This window comes from Betta splendens, chromosome 13, assembly GCF_900634795.4.
Source record: "Betta splendens chromosome 13, fBetSpl5.4, whole genome shotgun sequence".
In the NCBI taxonomy this organism is placed as follows: domain Eukaryota; kingdom Metazoa; phylum Chordata; class Actinopteri; order Anabantiformes; family Osphronemidae; genus Betta; species Betta splendens.
The window spans coordinates 11,568,418-11,583,176 of NC_040893.2; the positions used below are offsets into that span (position 1 = coordinate 11,568,418).

General features: G+C 49.7%; 2 protein-coding genes across 16 annotated transcripts in view; one reads left to right on the forward strand and one right to left on the reverse strand.

Annotated features, from left to right (window-relative positions):
- Nucleotides 1–4,282, forward strand: part of megf6 (multiple EGF like domains 6) — a 29,979-nt gene extending 25,697 nt beyond the window's left edge. For all 3 annotated transcript variants that reach the window (XM_055513718.1, XM_041073461.2, XM_055513719.1), the window contains 8 exons: nucleotides 571–699; nucleotides 773–901; nucleotides 1,376–1,504; nucleotides 1,616–1,744; nucleotides 1,825–1,953; nucleotides 2,204–2,332; nucleotides 2,426–2,554; nucleotides 3,007–4,282. In XM_055513718.1, the coding sequence (XP_055369693.1) occupies nucleotides 571–699; nucleotides 773–901; nucleotides 1,376–1,504; nucleotides 1,616–1,744; nucleotides 1,825–1,953; nucleotides 2,204–2,332; nucleotides 2,426–2,554; nucleotides 3,007–3,143 (1,040 nt within the window). In that variant the 3' untranslated portion in view covers nucleotides 3,144–4,282. The remainder of the gene's footprint in view (nucleotides 1–570; nucleotides 700–772; nucleotides 902–1,375; nucleotides 1,505–1,615; nucleotides 1,745–1,824; nucleotides 1,954–2,203; nucleotides 2,333–2,425; nucleotides 2,555–3,006) is intronic.
- Nucleotides 4,283–8,513: 4,231 nt separating this feature from the next.
- Nucleotides 8,514–14,759, reverse strand: part of mecom (MDS1 and EVI1 complex locus) — a 109,153-nt gene continuing 102,907 nt past the window's right edge. For all 13 annotated transcript variants that reach the window (XM_041073443.2, XM_041073439.2, XM_041073434.2 and 10 more), the window contains 5 exons: nucleotides 13,569–13,738; nucleotides 12,748–12,892; nucleotides 10,775–11,020; nucleotides 10,507–10,693; nucleotides 8,514–10,407 (listed from right to left, as the gene is read on the reverse strand). In XM_041073443.2, the coding sequence (XP_040929377.1) occupies nucleotides 10,273–10,407; nucleotides 10,507–10,693; nucleotides 10,775–11,020; nucleotides 12,748–12,892; nucleotides 13,569–13,738 (883 nt within the window). In that variant the 3' untranslated portion in view covers nucleotides 8,514–10,272. The remainder of the gene's footprint in view (nucleotides 10,408–10,506; nucleotides 10,694–10,774; nucleotides 11,021–12,747; nucleotides 12,893–13,568; nucleotides 13,739–14,759) is intronic.

Genomic DNA, 14,759 nt, shown 5'->3' on the forward strand with positions numbered 1-14,759 from the left:
TGATCACTAAGCGTCCTTCTGTTAATACTAATTAACATTTCCTTTATGTCTCATCCTCCTGGGACAGATTATCATTGAGTCAATTCCAGGAAATGCACTTTACCCCAGCACTAAACCCTCGCTGTCACCGGGCTCTATGCTAATGTTCCATTATTTAGACCCTACCGTCTAGGACTGGATGTGAGCGGCCCGTCACCACTCTCTTAACCCCCCCACCCCCACCCCCACCGCCTTCTCTCCCCAGACATCTGATAAACGTTACACACCGGTTGCCAAGTAAAACAGAAGGCATTGTTTTTGTCTCCTCGGCGGCGGATAAGGGCTTTTGGGAGGCAGACATGCATAATGACAGCGCCGTAATTGCCTCTTTAGTCTGGAGTCCGTTCTTATCTGTCCCCCACGCTGCCTGAGTGAGCAGTCGAGCGCTCGCACGTTCGTCTGGTTCCGGCCCGTCTCAGTCCTCGCCCCTTGGGCTGTGGAGGTGTCGATGCTGTGTGCGCACTTGTGGACGTGTCCCCTCAGCCTGCTCGGTGTAATGTGCCGCTGTTGCTGCTGCATCTTCACACGCAGGGTGTCGAACCGGCACCTTTGGGCCCAACTGCAAGTCCAGGTGCAGGTGCATGAACGGCGCGCGCTGTGACTTCAGGACGGGGTCGTGCTACTGCGCTCCCGGCTTCGTGGGCGCTGACTGCAGCTTGGGTGAGTTAAGGTGCTTCTCACGTATTAAACCTCCAGGAGGGTTTAGTGACGCGAGGCCTTGTTTTCCCTGCAGCCTGTCCCAGCGGCTACTTTGGCGAGGACTGTACCGAGCTGTGCTCCTGTGGGGAGGGGGGGCGGTGCCACCCAGCGACCGGAGCCTGTGTCTGTGGCCCTGGTTGGACGGGACCGTCCTGCCAACAAGGTAGCGCCACCGCCTGAGTTCACGCCGACGTCCGTGAGTGAGAAACAGGCACCCAGCGTGCGACCGAGGCAGAGCTGGCTGTTCTGAACGGGCCTCGTCATCGGCCGGATGGCGAGCGGGGCTTTCCAGCGCTGCTCTCGTCTCTCGCACACACCACCTCTCACGTCGACTGTTTAGAGAAACCCACAAGTAGCTCCATCGCCGCGTTCCGTGTCGCTGGATTTGGAAAGGAAGCAGATAAATAAACAGGGGGAATCAAAGACTGTGTCCTCCATCTAAATTACTCGAAAGAAGCATGATTATTCTTTTATATCAGGGCCAAATTAGGCTACTTTGCCATGTCTTTAATGAACTGTTGCTTAAATAAACATGAATGTGGTTAGTACAGTACTGTGTGTGTGTGTGAAAGAGACAGACCCCCATTAGTGCGATGGTTGATTGTCCTGCTCTGATGTTATCCGAACGTTTCTTCAGCCTGTCCTCGGGGCCGCTACGGCCCGCAGTGCAGAAACACGTGCAGCTGTCAGAACGGGGCTCTGTGCGACCCAGTCCATGGGTCCTGCACGTGTGGACTGGGCTGGACCGGATCCCAGTGCGCTACAGGTACAGCTGAGCAAACGGTGCACAACAATGCTATCACATAGGTGAGAAGCTAAAATCCAGCCCGTGTGTGTGTGTGTGTGTGTGTGTGTGTGTGTGTGTGATTGCACACAGCCTGCTCGCAGGGAAAGTTCGGGCCCGGTTGTGCACAGGACTGTCCGTGCCACAACAACGGGACGTGTGACCGCTTCACAGGCGGCTGCAGCTGCGCCGCCGGATTCTACGGTCCCGTGTGTCAACACAGTGAGAACAACCTCAATTATAACACAACGCAACAATGTACGTGTCCACGATGACAGGACTCCTTGCTCCGTGTCTCCCAGAATGCCCCTCTGGGTTCTTTGGCCTGAACTGTGGCCACAGCTGTGACTGCAGAGGCGCTCAGACGTGCGACCATGTGACCGGCCGCTGTGTGTGTCCACCAGGCTACGAAGGCGCTCGGTGCCACACACGTGAGTGCCTCTCGTCGTTGGGGGGCGTGTGTTCAGGCTGCTTGTTTGGAGGCCGGTGTTTCCTGGGTTAATGCCTTCCTGTTGCATCCTCGCGGCCTCAGCGTGAGAGCCTTAGCGGCCGCTTCGGTCGCGGCAGGCGACACGACGCCGCTCAAGACGCCGCTCCAGACGCCGCCCCGACTCTGCCTGTGTGTGTGCGTTGTGCGCGTTGTGTGTGTGTGAGTCTGCTAGCTGTGTGTGCTCTGTTCAGGGTGTGAGGCTGGCAGCTTCGGCCCGAGCTGTGGAGGGTCGTGCGACTGCGCTGGTGAGGCCCCGTGCGACCCGGCGACTGGACGCTGCCTCTGTCCACCAGGGAGGACGGGACGGAGATGTGAAAAAGGTCGACGTCAGCCCGAACCTGAGCGTTTACCCAACGCAAACATCTGAGTCCGGTTCTTTTTCTAAACGTCTAACTTCGCTTTTTCTCCTTCAGACTGTGGTGAAAACCGCTTCGGCCCCGACTGCTCGCTGCTGTGCCAGTGCTCCCATGGGGGCCGCTGTGATGGGCTGACTGGGCGATGTCTGTGCCCATTCAACTGGCTGGGCCCCACCTGTAGTGACGGTAACACACACACACACACACACACACACACACACACACACACACACACACACACACACACACACACACACACACACACACACACACACACACACACACACACTCACACACACACGCGCAGACCTGGCTTGTTAAGCTAAAACTAAATAGACAAGCGCGCACACAAGCTGTAAAGCTGAACCAGCTTTAGTCGTGGAGCGTGAGCGTCTGAGGCCCATCGCTCCGTGTTTCAGCCTGTCCTCCTCGATAGCGTCTCCCGTCTCCTGACAGTTATTTTAATCTGCGCCCAGCGTGGAGCCGGGCTTGAGGCTGCCTTCGCTTTACCCCCTCAAAGCCGAGCACACGGGAGACCGCGTAGCAGTTACGTCTCCTCCACAAAACCCAGAAACATTTGCTTTTGATTTTCAAATAGCGCTGATGTCTCCTCGCTTCCTCCCCCTTCGCCTCTTCAGCGCCGCTCCACCAAACGCCGGGTGTGTTGAACTTCGCCGCGTCCCCAAGAAAGAGAAGCGCTGGCAGCAAAACCGCAGGACCAGAGCCGAGCACCGAAGCCCGGCTGCTCCAACGCGCGGCCTTGGCAGCTCCGTGAGCTCATCTTGGTGAAGGTGATGCTGGGGTAATAGCATGTTTCGTGAAGCTGGGGCCGCACTCCATCACTGAGCCTGGAGCTCAGATAATCACAGAGTGGACCTGGAGCCCGAAGGGAAGTCTGAACCTACCCGGGCTTCTTTCTCTGGATGCGTTACCAAATCTGAGACCGTCCTGTCACTTTAGAGCCTTTCCAGCCACATCCAACTGTTCTTTTCCGCTCGCGTGCCCGCAAAAAGCGCGACGGCCGGTTTAACGGGATGCCGAGCATTTTTCGGGTGGAAATTAAATGTCCTTAAAACAGATTTAGAAATGTATGGGTGAGTTATAGGCTTATTCTGAAAAATAAAACACCAGGGCACCGTAGACACGCTCAAAACGGCAATGTCTTGTAATAAAGACGAGCTCCAGATCTATTTTGAAAGCTTAAATATACTCGGCTTTGAATAATAATTGATGTCTAACATGTTTCTCCAAAAACAAGCGACTTTCTACTTTGGACTCCAGAAATCTCGAGTTTTATCGCTGACCAGACATTATCGCCTCACTGCAGTTCAAGGTTCAAGGTTAAACCAGTTCACATTCATCTGTGGACCACAGAAGTTGACGGACTCTTTCACTTACAGTATATATTCATGATGTATATTTATTTTCTTGATTATAAAATGTTAATGACGTTTGTCTCTTCATGTCCCCATTTGTAAAACACATACTGTTTGTTGGCTTAGTTTGTTACATTAACTTATTTGTCCACACGAGCTCCTGTTGCAAATATGTGTTTTTGACCATGACGTATAGAATCTAATTTGAAAATACAGAATATAGTATGAACGCCCTCCATTTCTGAGTAAAGACTCTGAGCTACTTGCATTGCACTTCCTCCTGCTCTGTGTTTGTTCAGTCTGTGATACTCTCCCAGTCTCAGGTCAGTCACCAGTCACGTCTTACTGGGAATAGACCTTGAAGGTGTATTTACACCAGTGGTGCTATTGGTACGGTTGAACTGGTAAATTCAGTTGTTGCTGTATCACCTCATTGTCTTTTTTATTTTCTAAGTGATACTGTATGTCTTGGTCCTCAGTGGTTGTGTTTAACTACAACTAAGCCACATGAGCCGTAATAAAATAAATGTAAAAAGTGTTTGTGGACACCTGCTCACGACAGTGTGCTTTAGATTCTATGCTGCCCTGTGTAGTGTTGGTGATTGGTCAGTGTGGCGCAGGTTCAAGCTGTCCCTCTCTGTGGGTGGGGGGTGTCAAAGGGAGACAGAACGCCGTCGCTGAGTGATTTTTCAAAAGCACTGGACCGGTTTCCTGTGCGCTGTCCGAAGGTGGCCGCGGTCCAGCAGAGACAGGCAGGTGCCTGGACCAAACGTGCTCCCTGCTCCCATCCAGTATCCACGGGTGAGTGATGGGTGAGCGGGGCTGCCAGCAGAGACCCCCCCCCACACACACACACACACACGCTGGTGGAGCTGACGGATGCAGGGAGGTGCTCCAACGCCCTCTGTGTTGTGACAAGTAGCAGATGTTCTCCAATAATGTTTATGGGTCAGACCTTCATCTTCAGATGACACACACCTGTTTTCAGTCAAACCGGCCCAGAGAGGCCATTTATCCACAGAGCTGCTCCAAAACCTGTACTACTACTACTTTTGATTTGAAGGTTTTAATGGAAATGTAGTTTAATCCTAGGATGCTCGTGTTTAACATAAAACAATCTCAGCCAATTTAGTTTAATTACAAGTGCATGAACAAATGCACTTTGTGTTTAATGGTTGTGGAACAAAATAAAATCCCTGACGTTGTAATTTTATTGAATTACCTGGAGGAAAATAGAGGGAGGGTGCAGGAGAGTGGTGGTGAAATAGCCCGTAAACGGTGAGATCGCATCATGGGTACTTTTTCGCTGCGATTAAGCAAGCGGCACTATTTGCAGAGGGAGATCCTATCTTCACGTCCAACAGATAATTTGGGTCCCTCTGCGTTGAACCACGTCCCCCCGAGGGCCGCGGCGTTTTCAACCCAAGCTGACGAAGCTGTCGGCTCGGATAAAAGAAGGAGCGGGGGGATCATTTCAACACGTCCTGCACCATTTGCTCGGTCGCTGCCTGAAAAAATAAATGCTAAACGTGGAGGCTGCAAAAAGATGCGTATCGCGGAACTCTCCCACGCTGTAAACAGGCCGTCTTTGGTTTGCATGTGTCAGCGCTTCTGTTTACTCCAGCCACAGTTCAACGTGGGTTTCACCAGGCAGACAAACAGATCGCAAACAAAAAAAAACGAAAAACACAAATCGCATGAAAAGCTACGACTCTGGTTTAGAACTTAGAAATGAACATTTTAATGGCTGATGTTGTTAAAATTCCATGGAAGCTGTAGATTGTGCTTCCACCACTGGATGGTGCTCAAAGTGGGAAAGTGACCGGAGCAACTGTGGTTCTACAGGGATAATTACACATGAATGACTGGCTTACGGCAGAATGCAGCTAAATGAAGAGCCTTTAAATAACAATAAATAATAATAATAATAATAATGAGTTAGTCCAGCATTATCAGAGCCTAAGCTGCCGATCCCACTGTATCACACGTGGAGCGGAGCTGATGAGCTACTTTCTATTCCAGAACACAAGCAAAGAATAAGATGACTTCAACAGACTGCCTGTGGTTCTGCCACCACGCCTGCCCTGATTAGACTCGTCATATTAAAACCATGTGCTCGACCGCTCCGCTCTGTCCTGGTCTGTTCCCCGCGACTGTGCCGAGTGTCCATCAATAAAACTAATGATCCGTAGCCTCCAGGGAGAAAAACAAACAGTGTAATGAAAACGCAGCCATGAGCCTTTATGGAGAGGGAGAGGACAGCGCAGGAGATAGGTCGAGAATGTGAGCAGGAAGACAAAGAAGAAGAAAAAGAAGAGGAAGAAGAAGAAGAGGAAGTAGAAGAAGAAGAAAGAGGAGAAGAAGAACGGGAGGAAGAAGACGACAATGAAGGAGAAGAAGGAGGAGAAGAAGAGGAGCAGGAAGACAAAGAAGACAAAAAAGAAGGAGAAGAAGAACGGGAGGAAGAACAGGAGGAGGAGGAAGAAGACAAAGAAGAAGAGGAAGAAAAAAAGTTGTCTGGTGGGCATCATTTCCTCTGCAAACTGAAAGCATTAGAAATAAAACACAACAGAAACCTCATGTGCTCAAAATACCCTCACACACATTCCCATTTGTGCCAACGCCGCTGAGCTCGACCCCCCCAGCCGCCGTCACTCCTTAAAGCCTACACTCCATTCCTCCCCCTCCAAAATGCTTCCCCTGGTGTCTGACTCAGCATGAGTGCCAAGTCAATCAGCGTGAGAGCTGCCAGCTGTTATGGCCCCTCTGTCTGGTGTGTGTGTGTGTGTGTGTGTGTGGGGGGGGGGGGGGGGGGGGGGGGGGGGGGGGGGGGGGTGATGTATGCTCCAAGGAGGGGTGCAGGGCAGGTACTGTACATGCCACACAAGGCCGGCTGCAAGGATGGGCAGAGGCAGGGGAAGAAGAGGGGAGGGCCGGGGTGAGGAGAGAGAGAGAGAGAGAGAGAGAGAGAGGGGAAAGAAAGGAGGACTGCAGCTAAACAGCAGCTGTAATGAGGCCTGATGGATTCTGAGGCTGTGCCAGCCGCCCCATTAGCTGAGTGGCTCCAAGCCCCACAAGGCACTGCCCACAGCGTGCCCACCTGAACACACACACACACACACACACACACACACACACACACACACACACACACACACACACACACACTGTTCAGCCCTGCCAGCCACGTTTCAATACACTTCTGTGAAAACTTGTTGGCTAATGACGGATCCCAACGCGTTGATGAAGTGTTGGCTGATACGTGAGTGACGCCGGCGTGTGCTAATCAGCTCCGATCAGCTCTGATCAGCCCAGCTCAACGTTAACTAAGCAGGATCTCACGCTTTTGCCCGGAGGAGGTTCTTCGTAGGTGACGTCATTACATGAGCACTCTGAGCTGCAGTGGAGTCCTGCTGCCGTCTCGTCATGGGTGTGTTCCACTTTGTTACAAGCCTGTTTCAATCATTTTGTTGCACCTGCAGACGATGCACTGCTTTTTTTCAGACAATTAGAATTCAGTAACTCATCCCAGTAAGCTGTTCTCCATCTAAATTCTTTAATGCAACATCATGAAACGGCCTGTAGAATGGCTCAAATAGCTGTGTGCAGTGTGAAGAGGGTAAGACTTCGCCTTCCCGCCGCCGCAGTGGATGGTGGTTTCCAGCGTCTGTAGTGTTTTTGCAGGTTCACTTCCACCGATCTTTTCGGCCAAAGCGCTCAAGGAACTCGCGAACACCTGTTCCAAACTCCATCCAGTCGCAGGGCGTAGCTGGAGAACACAGTGGAACGTTTTGCAGCCGAGGAGCCAGATCCCTTCCAGGAGCTACTGTAGCACAGGAGCAGCTGAGTGATTAAGAAAACAAACGGTGGAGCTGTTTTATGTGCTGCTAAAGGGCGCAGGGACATTAGCAATGAGGAGGTAGCGGAGTAGATGCTACCGTGCACACGTCACTGAATCAAATCATGAGAATCATATTTAAGATTATTAATCCTGTGAGTCCATTATGGCTCAGGCCGGCACCAACACTGCCATCGCAGCAGCTGACCTCATCAAAGCCGCACGACCCACGCTGACCTCATCAACACCGAGCGACCCGCCATGACCTCATCATGCTGGACACCCCACGGAGCGCCGAGGGCTGACGACAGGCCCTAAGAAAACACCCCATCCATTAGGGTGCCAAGAGCACTGTAAATGTGAGGTGTCAGCGCCAGCCATCTTCACTGTCATGCCCGATTCTCCACCCCCACCACCCCCCTCCCTCCGAGCTACTCGCCGGACAATGGAGCCGCTGAACCTCCAGCCCTCCCAGCCACAATGTCCGCCCACGTTGGCTGGCAGCGGCGACAGAGGGGGGGTGCCGGATGGGGAGGCCTGCTGCAGGATGGGACTCTCATTGAGCGTTTGAGCGATGAGCCAGGTCATCACATCTACCCACCTCATCCATCATGCCCCACAAACGGACACGAATAAAGAAGACACATTCCTGCCTCCGCTCCCACTACCGCATTCAAGCCCTCGCAGCCTTTTCTCTGTGAGAGCCAAAGCCTGGAGGAGAGAAAGGAGGACCAGAGTTCAGAGTCTCCCTCGCTCTTGGAGGCCATGGGAGCGACAGAGGAAAGCGCCAGGTGCTTTTCTGACTCACGTCTTGGTGTGAATCTGTGAAGCAAAATGATGGGAAGCTGGAAGTGCTATAAAGAGAGACGGGGTGTGAGGTGCGACAGAATGCATTTAGGGAGAAGAAGGACAGAAGGAAGACATGTCAAACCACATTGTAGTCCTTTATTTCTTAGTTGTTCCTCCCACAGTATTGAATTGAAATGCATAACAGTTACATTGTAGAAAGCATTAAAACAAAGTACCTCAACTCGCTGATTACTTTTCAAAATCGATTATAAACAAAACAACGGCAAAAATAAACAGAAAATTCTGGTCCCTCAAAATGGGAGAATAAATGAAAGTAATCTGTTATTTATCATAAGTTTGGCACAAGGGATTAACATGAACCGAACGTTACACAAGCTTGCAGACAACCGTAGAAAATGTCAGATACAGATCTTACCAGACCAATCATGCGCTTATGAAGAAATTATACCTGGCTTTTCATTTTTCATCCTTTATAATGTTTTTCATTTTTTACAATTGGATCATTAAATCATCATAGAAAAAAAAAACCCTAAGTAATATCTATTCATCAACCGGTTTCATTAGAAGAATAAGGAGTGAATTGTATGTTTAATACTATCCGGCACTCAAATGTAATCTACACACCCCGTTAAACTCTGGGATAGGCCCAGTGAGGAATCTCCCCATCACTCGGGCTAAGAGCAGTGCTATTCAGTAAACAAACTACAGTTTGCCAAGAAATAAATACAGTTCTCAACATACAACAGCAAATAACAACAACGACACCAACAAATAAGAAAACAAAATCATGATTGTCTAAAAATGAAAGACACACAAGCATGGAGTAGCTAACAACTAGCAATCAGGCTATTTAGTGGTACTGTTGGCCGACTAGGATGGAGTCAAGGCTTTTGAAAAAGACAAATGCCCTTTACAGAACAACAATTAACTTCAGCACTGGCTACTTATCTCAGTAAAAAAAGGTTTTTCTTCTCTTCCACTAAAAAGACGATCTATTTATATCCTTTCAGAGATAGCGCAGACGGGCAGGATGGACAACAGTTGGTAGACACTTGTACAGTGTACAGTACTGTGATTGTGCAGACACACGCAACTATGGAAACGCAGATGGAAAACTGGCCTGATTTGAGTTCAACAATTACTTTTTATGATTTGTTCTTCGGTGACTTCAGTGATATTAAAGCGCTTCTAGCGCTGTTCTTACATGGAGCGGCTCTCATTTGGATCCTCGGCTGCCAACTCCACCCTTCATTTTTATCATCACGTACACGTCTTTATGAGAAACACCTGTGGATCTCTGGGGGTTAGAGGGGATTCTTGCAATACATTTTACAGATACTTTTTGTGGGACGAGAGGACTCTCATGCTCTATGCACACGTGACTGAATCTGGCTGTCTTAGAGACAAAGCCAACCTCATCCTCTCACTGCGGAATGGTCTCCTTGCTTTGTATATGCCGGGCAATAAATGTCTAGCATCGATACATCCACACATCCATCTTCCATGTCCACCAGCTGCCTTCGCTGTGCAAAACATAGAAATTCAGCAGAATAAATACAGTTATTATTACTTCAGCTTTATTATTTTCACCACATCCTGGTTGGTGTTAATGTAAGAAATCAATTTTAAGGTCTCAGAGGGACATTTTCTTTGTAAGTGTTGGAGGTTTTCTCGGGCTGCGTTGGGGGCTGCGTGGACCGTAACCCTGCTCAACGTGTAAGTGGCTCCCGCTCAGCAGTCGGATGGGACGTGGTTCCGCTCAGCAGTCACTTTGTGGACAATCGAGGGCCTCGCAGACAGCCACTGTGTGATGGGCTCCCAGTGCCGTAGGTCAGGGTCGGGGGGTTAAAAGGTGAACGGGGACACGCAAATGAACGTCATCATACATGGCTGAGGGACTGGATGGCACTGGATTCAGCAGCGGCCCGTGCGAGACTGTGCCAAATGGTGGCCGGGGTGTGGTTGGCTGGGTGGAGAGAGTCTTTTTCAGCCAGGGACAGCATCATGGCATACGCCTGGGGAAAACAGATGTTGTCCATTTCATTACTGAGCCTCAACCAAGTTGCATTGGAGATGGACATGCAGACGAGCTGCCAGTGTTACTGTACATTTACCTGAGACTTGGATTTCCTAAAAAGTGGCTGTTTGACTGTGTCAGACAGGGAGGGGGAGCCGAAGGATGCATCATCCTCATCCCCATCTCCCTCGCTCAGCTCACTCTCCTCCAGCTTGCGAATATCTGAGAAGTGACGAATGTGATCCAAGGCTGAGTAGCCGCTCTGCTCCTCCTCCTCCTTATACCTGCAGAACGCCCCCCCAAAATGAGTAAGTAAGGCTTTCCTTACACTACAGAAGTTGCTGGTGGTGGGTCCTGGTATTTACCTTCTAGGAGAGGTTTTGCAGTTGAGGTTCAAGTCGTTTGGGCCAGTGAAATCCATTTCCTCCTGTATAATGTCGTCGCTGAGGTTGCCGGGAAGCTCCTCGCCGTCTGGTTTCCCAGAGGTGCTGCTGGGGTCTTCCGCTTCGTCCTCATCAGCACCGAGCTGCTCTGCCTCCTCGTCCTCCAGGGCCCGTGTCCCGCGGCTGCTCGTCAGTGGCTTCTCCTCCCCGAACGGACCGCCGTTCAACCTGGAGATAAGACGTTTTAAACATATTCATTATAAATAAGGTTTATGAGAACTGTACATTAAGCAACTGTTTTCATTAGAGTTATTGCTTCACACTAGTTCTTGTGAGAATCGTCCCCATCTATATACAAAAACAAGGATCAGAGACGTGGATCTGACGCCGTATATGGCAGCTGGGACACAGCAGCGCCGGAATCCCGTTTGTCATCGGGCTCTGGGGCCCCTCTGGGCACGGCAGCACCGGGCCGATCATGGCAGCACTTAACTGGAGTGCTCTGCCTCACTCCTTGTTTATTTTCTCTACTATCTCGTATTCATCTAATAGGCAAAATATTTATCTGACAGCCCCATTTGGAGGGAGAGTTATGAGAGCATGGCCAACCAACTCATTCCTGCATCCCCGAGGAGGGATGTAGGGCCAGCTATCCAAACTGCCTGAGCCTTAATCTGTCCCTCTGTCTCCGCGCCACAGGAAACCACCATTTGGTAAATCATCTGGAACCACATTAAGACTGATTCACTAATTGCAGTCCGGGACGTCTTTCGTCAGCTCCCAAAAATGCCATTTCTCAGACAAGGGATTCAGATGGAGACTGAGTGGACAGATAGGAAACAAAACCCATCAAGCACATCACCACGTAATCATAAGACACTTACAAACAGGATACCTGCTCTGGAATCCAAAGGGATGCATTGAAGCATGCCGAGACACTATAATTTAACACATAGAGGATCTACAGCATATTTGCTTTTTTATCCCCAGCTAATGTTACTTTGCTTTCAACAGGGCCAGGCGGGCCGGTATTCACAGGCCTGAGCAGGGGAGGCTGGCTCAGAGAGAGAGAGAGAGCGAGAGCTCTGTGATTAAGAAAACAGATTCGCTAATTACGCTTTCAAATGTGGTAATTTGCTTGGGATAAAGTATCTATCAGAAGCAGTCAGGAGCCCAGCACTTTGAAAGGAAACACGGGCCGACCCTTTGACCCCACCCCCTATACCCTTTTCCTGTAGGCAGACATGTTGGTTCCAGATGTGCAGAGCTCCCCCCCCGTTCTGACGCTCTGCCGCCCGGTCCTGCTCTCACAGGCCTCCTGCGCATTCATACGCTGCTGTGTGAGATTTCTATCTGGCCTTAACAGCCGCACTACGCTCACAACAATGCGAGGCACGTACAAACAAACTCCTGAGACCCAGGCAGACCTCTCGACTGCTATCCGACCTGATCACAGCTCCAAGAATTTATTTGCATAATGCTTAGACCGAGTTGCATGGACATAGATACCGGGTTTGCGTGTGTGGCCAAGAGGCAACTGATATGAAGCCAAAACCTGTGATTATCTCAGATGTCATCACACAGGATTTTGCTCTTTACTCCAGCCCCCTGAACCTGATGTGATTATTAATGAAGGCTGACTGGGTGGTAAGTATGCAAGTCCAAAGAGCATTATTCAGACCTCTACACTCTTTTTTAAGTCACACAAGAGCAATAAAGGCACGATTACGGCAAGGAGGCCATAATTATAGTCTCTGATAAATGAAAATGATCCTGAATCTCGCTTTTCTTTGAGGACGTTCTGGTTCTCATTTGTTCTCATTTGTCCCTGAAGTGGAAATGTGGCGGGTTAGAATCTACGATACGGCAGGCGCTCATTGATAGCCATCGCTAACGATCTTCTTGTTTAGCTCCTCAGATGCAGATGCGATCAGGCAACACGCAGACGTGCTTACCCTTCCTCAGACGGGGCCGGGGAAGTATGATTCTGGCCCGTGTTGCCAATGAAGTTCCTTATTTCGTTGAAGTAGGAGTCTTCTTTGTCGTCCAGGATGGCGCTGCCACTGTCCAGTTCAGACTGTGGGGACGACATTGCTGTCCCTGTAAAATCAAAAGAAAATACAATTGTTTTTTAAAAATTTCAAATTAAAATTATGCCATAAACCTGTTTGGTTGGCTCCAATAAACAGATACTAAACTGCACAAGAGATAGGAGAGCTAAAAAATATTTGAAATAAAGATTGTCTGCACTTTTATTATTGTAACTGAGGATCTAAAGTCTGTGGCTCCACATTTTCAAGCAGTCCTCCTGATCCCACAGTGGCATTAACATTACGGAGACTCAATTTGTTCTGAGAAATTGCTGATGGCTGCGCAGACATTTGTTTGATGCTGTGAGGTAAAAAACTTGGCGGATAATTCATTTTGTATTTGATAGAGTGACCATGGTGTCTGATTAAGTGGAAACCTCCTCTGTGGGCTGTTGCTGTCGGCCGCTGGCCAGGTGTCACCGTTGGTTCTGCTGATTCAGAGTCAGAGTGATGAAACCAATAAAACCCATGAGCTGTGCTGCTGATGAAAGCAGCTTATTTAAAAAAAAATATTTTGTGCTGTTGCAGAGGTACTTGAAGGATTTATATTATTTAATTTCACAGATTTCTAAATTGTTTCCAGCCGCTGAGTAAATTGTGATTTATATTGTTCTTTAATCAGCAAACCAGCCTCACATTTACGTTAAAATGTGGAAAGACAAATGCGCCAACAAACATCTGCGCACCTGACAGGTTGCCGTTCTCGTGCTTCTTGAGGTGACGGTCCAGGTTGGTCTGCTGACCAAAGCAGCGGTCGCACAGGTGGCACTTGAAGGGCTTCTCCTTGTTGTGGATGTTGCGAATGTGGCGCTGCAGGTTGGAGGAAATGCTGAAGGAGCGGTCACAGTATTTACACCTGCCGGACAGACGGGGAGGACGGATGAAATGATGAAAAACGGCGAAAGAGAGCAGAGCATAATGAGACAGGCCTGTTCTGTGGGAAACATAATGAGATACACAATGTCAGACACGCATTCACACACAAATAAGACAGTCCCAGCAGTCCCACAGTCCCAGACATGATGGAGGAGCTTGTTTAAGGTGAAATAGCTCGGCCTCTTATCTCCAGCCAGCGCAATAAAACTGCATTCTTCTCTCACAAAACAGGCACGCAACTGATTTGGTCCGAGCCCCACCGAATTAGAGCCTCTTGCCAAGTTTCTTCATGCAAAATTATACGAGAAGATTACATCTTTTCTTCTGGTGGAATTAGCTTGCTCGATTGGCCGTCCCTCAGGAACCCCCTGGTTATCTCCACAAAAAACATTACAATAAACAGCGATGATCTTTAATGGCCTGCCAGCGTGTGGAGTGCAGGCTATCGGGCCGGGGCAGCACAGGCCGGCTCTGTGGTCAACAGGCCTCCTCCGAGCGCCGGGCCAACATTCCTCTACCTTAGTAACTGCAAAGTCGGGCAGCCAGCGCTTACTCATTATCCCAGCGCGCCGGCCTGCTGCTGCACTAACTCCAACCTCAGCACCTGGAAAAGTGTGTGCAGCGCCGAGGCAGGGAATAGTGTTGCTAAAGACGAAACTGGACCGCCAAGACTATTCTGTTTACTACAAGTCCTGCAAAACAAAAGAGCTTAATCTTCTCAGCCAATCATTGGACGTGGGCAATCGGCTTACAGATCACTTTGAGTCTGGGCTCTTACGCACAAGAGAAATGACCACAGCTGCCGGCTCTGGACATCTGCCCGTGCTCCTCATCGCCCCAATTTTTCACCAAACTTCCTCCTTCCCACTCCACTTTTGTCATATAAACCAGCCCAGGTCCGCTGCCCCCCTCCTCTTCCCCGGTCACCCAGGCGACGGACACCATTTTTCATCAGGCAAATTATTTAGCAGTGGGATAATTACTCCATGCTTTTACGGCAT